The sequence below is a fragment of the Colobus angolensis genome, unplaced genomic scaffold, assembly GCF_000951035.1.
Source record: "Colobus angolensis palliatus isolate OR3802 unplaced genomic scaffold, Cang.pa_1.0 Scaffold565, whole genome shotgun sequence".
Lineage (NCBI taxonomy): Eukaryota > Metazoa > Chordata > Mammalia > Primates > Cercopithecidae > Colobus > Colobus angolensis.
The window spans coordinates 93357-95455 of NW_012119210.1; the positions used below are offsets into that span (position 1 = coordinate 93357).

The following is a 2099-nucleotide window of genomic DNA, read 5'->3' on the forward strand; positions in this document are numbered from 1 at the left end:
AAGGTCAGGAGTTCAAGAACAGCCTGGCCAACATGGTGAAACCCCATCTCTACTAATAATACAAAAAAATTAGCTGGGCATGGTAGCAGGCACCTGTAACCCCAGCTACTAGGGAGGCTGAGGTGAGAGAATCACATGAACCCAGGAGGTGGAGGTTGCAGTGAGCCGAGATCGCACCACTGCACTCCAGCCTGGGCAACAAGAGCGAAACTCCGTCTCAAAAAAAAAAAAAGAGAGAGAGACATTATTCCTACATAGTAGGAATTCTAGGTGATTTAAATTTTCTTCTAGTTCTTTTTGTTTGTTTGTTTGTAATCTATTTAGTTTCCTAGAATTTCCACAATAACTTACATAAAAATTCTAAGACTTCAGTTCAATATATTATATCCAACTCTGAGCATCATTGATTTTGTGAAGCTGTGGCCCAGGAGGGTGCTAGGGAAAGCTGGGGTAAGTTGATGAAGCCTCTTGGCTGGGTAAACTTGGGGTAAGGGGCACATCCAGGGTGTCAGGCCATGACTCACCTTGCAACAGGGGCGTGTCGGGGTCTCGGAGGAGCTGCCAGAACTCCCTTTCCCCAGCCGCTTTCCCCATCACAGAGGTCAAGTAGGGGCCTGACAAGGAGGCCTGTGTTTCATATCTACAAAAGGGAAAGGCAAAGGGAGAGAGAAGAGGCGGCTGTTGTCCCTAAGGGGAGAGGCAGAACTCACCCACAGCAGGAAAATCCTTTCCAAGCTCTTTGGGCTGACACTAGTCAAACCCTTCCCGGGCCACCTAGCCACAGGTCTGTAGTCTCAACTCCCTCCCCTCCAGACCCCCGATCCTGCCTGCTCAGGCTTCATCCTCTCCACGCTGACCATGACCATGGCCTCCAGGAAAGGGGCATCTATTATGTTATCAGCTCAGCAGTTGTCCCCTCTCTGGGGCGCTGATGTTACGGGGGATGAGAATCGGAAGCTGCCAGTGTCACCTAGAATGTGTACAATGTATAATGAGAGAGGGTGAAGCCTGTATGCAGAGAGAGGGAGGGTCACGGGAAATGGAGGCAGAGACACCTGGCAGTGGCACTGGGTCTCTGTGGCTCAGTGGCATTCCCCTTTTCTTGGGGCTGCATGGCTCAGCTTCCTCTCTGATTCTACATGCTCTACACCTGCTGTTGTGGAGAGGGTTGGAGTTCAATTTCTGGCCCTGGCAGCCAAGAGATTCCTCACTCATACTCCCCCTTCCCTGAGCTTCTGGCCTCCAACTTTGAGTTTCTCCACTCTGTCTGGATGCCACCGCCACAGGAAGTCTCTTAAAACTCCTTGGGCCTGGGCCAGGCACAGTGGCTAACACCTGTAATCCCAGCACTTTGGGAGGCTGAGGCAGGCAGATCACCTGAGGTCAGGAGTTTGAGACCAGCCTGACCAACATGGAAAAACCCCATCTCTACTAAAAATACAAAATTAGCCGGGTATGGTGGCTCATGCCAGTAATCCCAGCTACTGGGGAGGCTGAGGCAGGAGAACCACTTGAACCCGGGAGGTGGAGGTTGCAGTGAGCCGAGATCGCACCATTGCACTCCAACCTGGGCAACAAGAGCAAAACTCCATCTCAAAACAAAACAAAAAAAAAACAAAACAAACTCTGTAGGCCAGGTCCTTCGTCCCTCCCACAGGAGGAAGCAGCATGATCAGAGCTTCCCCTGGAAGAGTGGCTTGAAGAGATGAGTGGGATTTGCCAGAGGAGAAGGGAGGAGAGCAGCGCAGAGCCAAGAGGAGGCAGAGAGAAGAAAGGCACACAGGTGCGCAGAATTTGGGGGAATGGTCTTTCAAAAGAGCGGGGTCAGGCCAGGCACAGTGGCTCATGCCTGTAATCCCAGCACTTCGGGAGGCCGAGGTGGGTGGATCACTTGAGGTCAAGAGTTCGTGACCAGACTGGACAACATGGTGAAACCCCATCTCTACTAATAATACAAAAATTAGGCTGGGTGTGGTGGCACAAGCCTGTAATCCCAGCTATTCAGGAGGCTGAGGCAGGAGAATCGCTTGAACCTAGTAGGCGGAGGTTGCAGTGACCTGAGATCACACCACTGCACTCCAGCCTGGGTGACAGAGCAA

The 2099-nt window shown here is 51.7% G+C and overlaps 1 protein-coding gene across 3 annotated transcripts in view; it reads right to left on the bottom strand.

Moving 5' to 3' along the window:
- The window catches only part of TCN2 (transcobalamin II), a 28168-nt gene that overhangs the window by 3818 nt on the left and 22251 nt on the right, over positions 1-2099 (bottom strand). For all 3 annotated transcript variants that reach the window (XM_011961693.1, XM_011961692.1, XM_011961694.1), the window contains one exon: positions 525-640. In XM_011961693.1, the coding sequence (XP_011817083.1) occupies positions 525-640 (116 nt within the window). The remainder of the gene's footprint in view (positions 1-524; positions 641-2099) is intronic.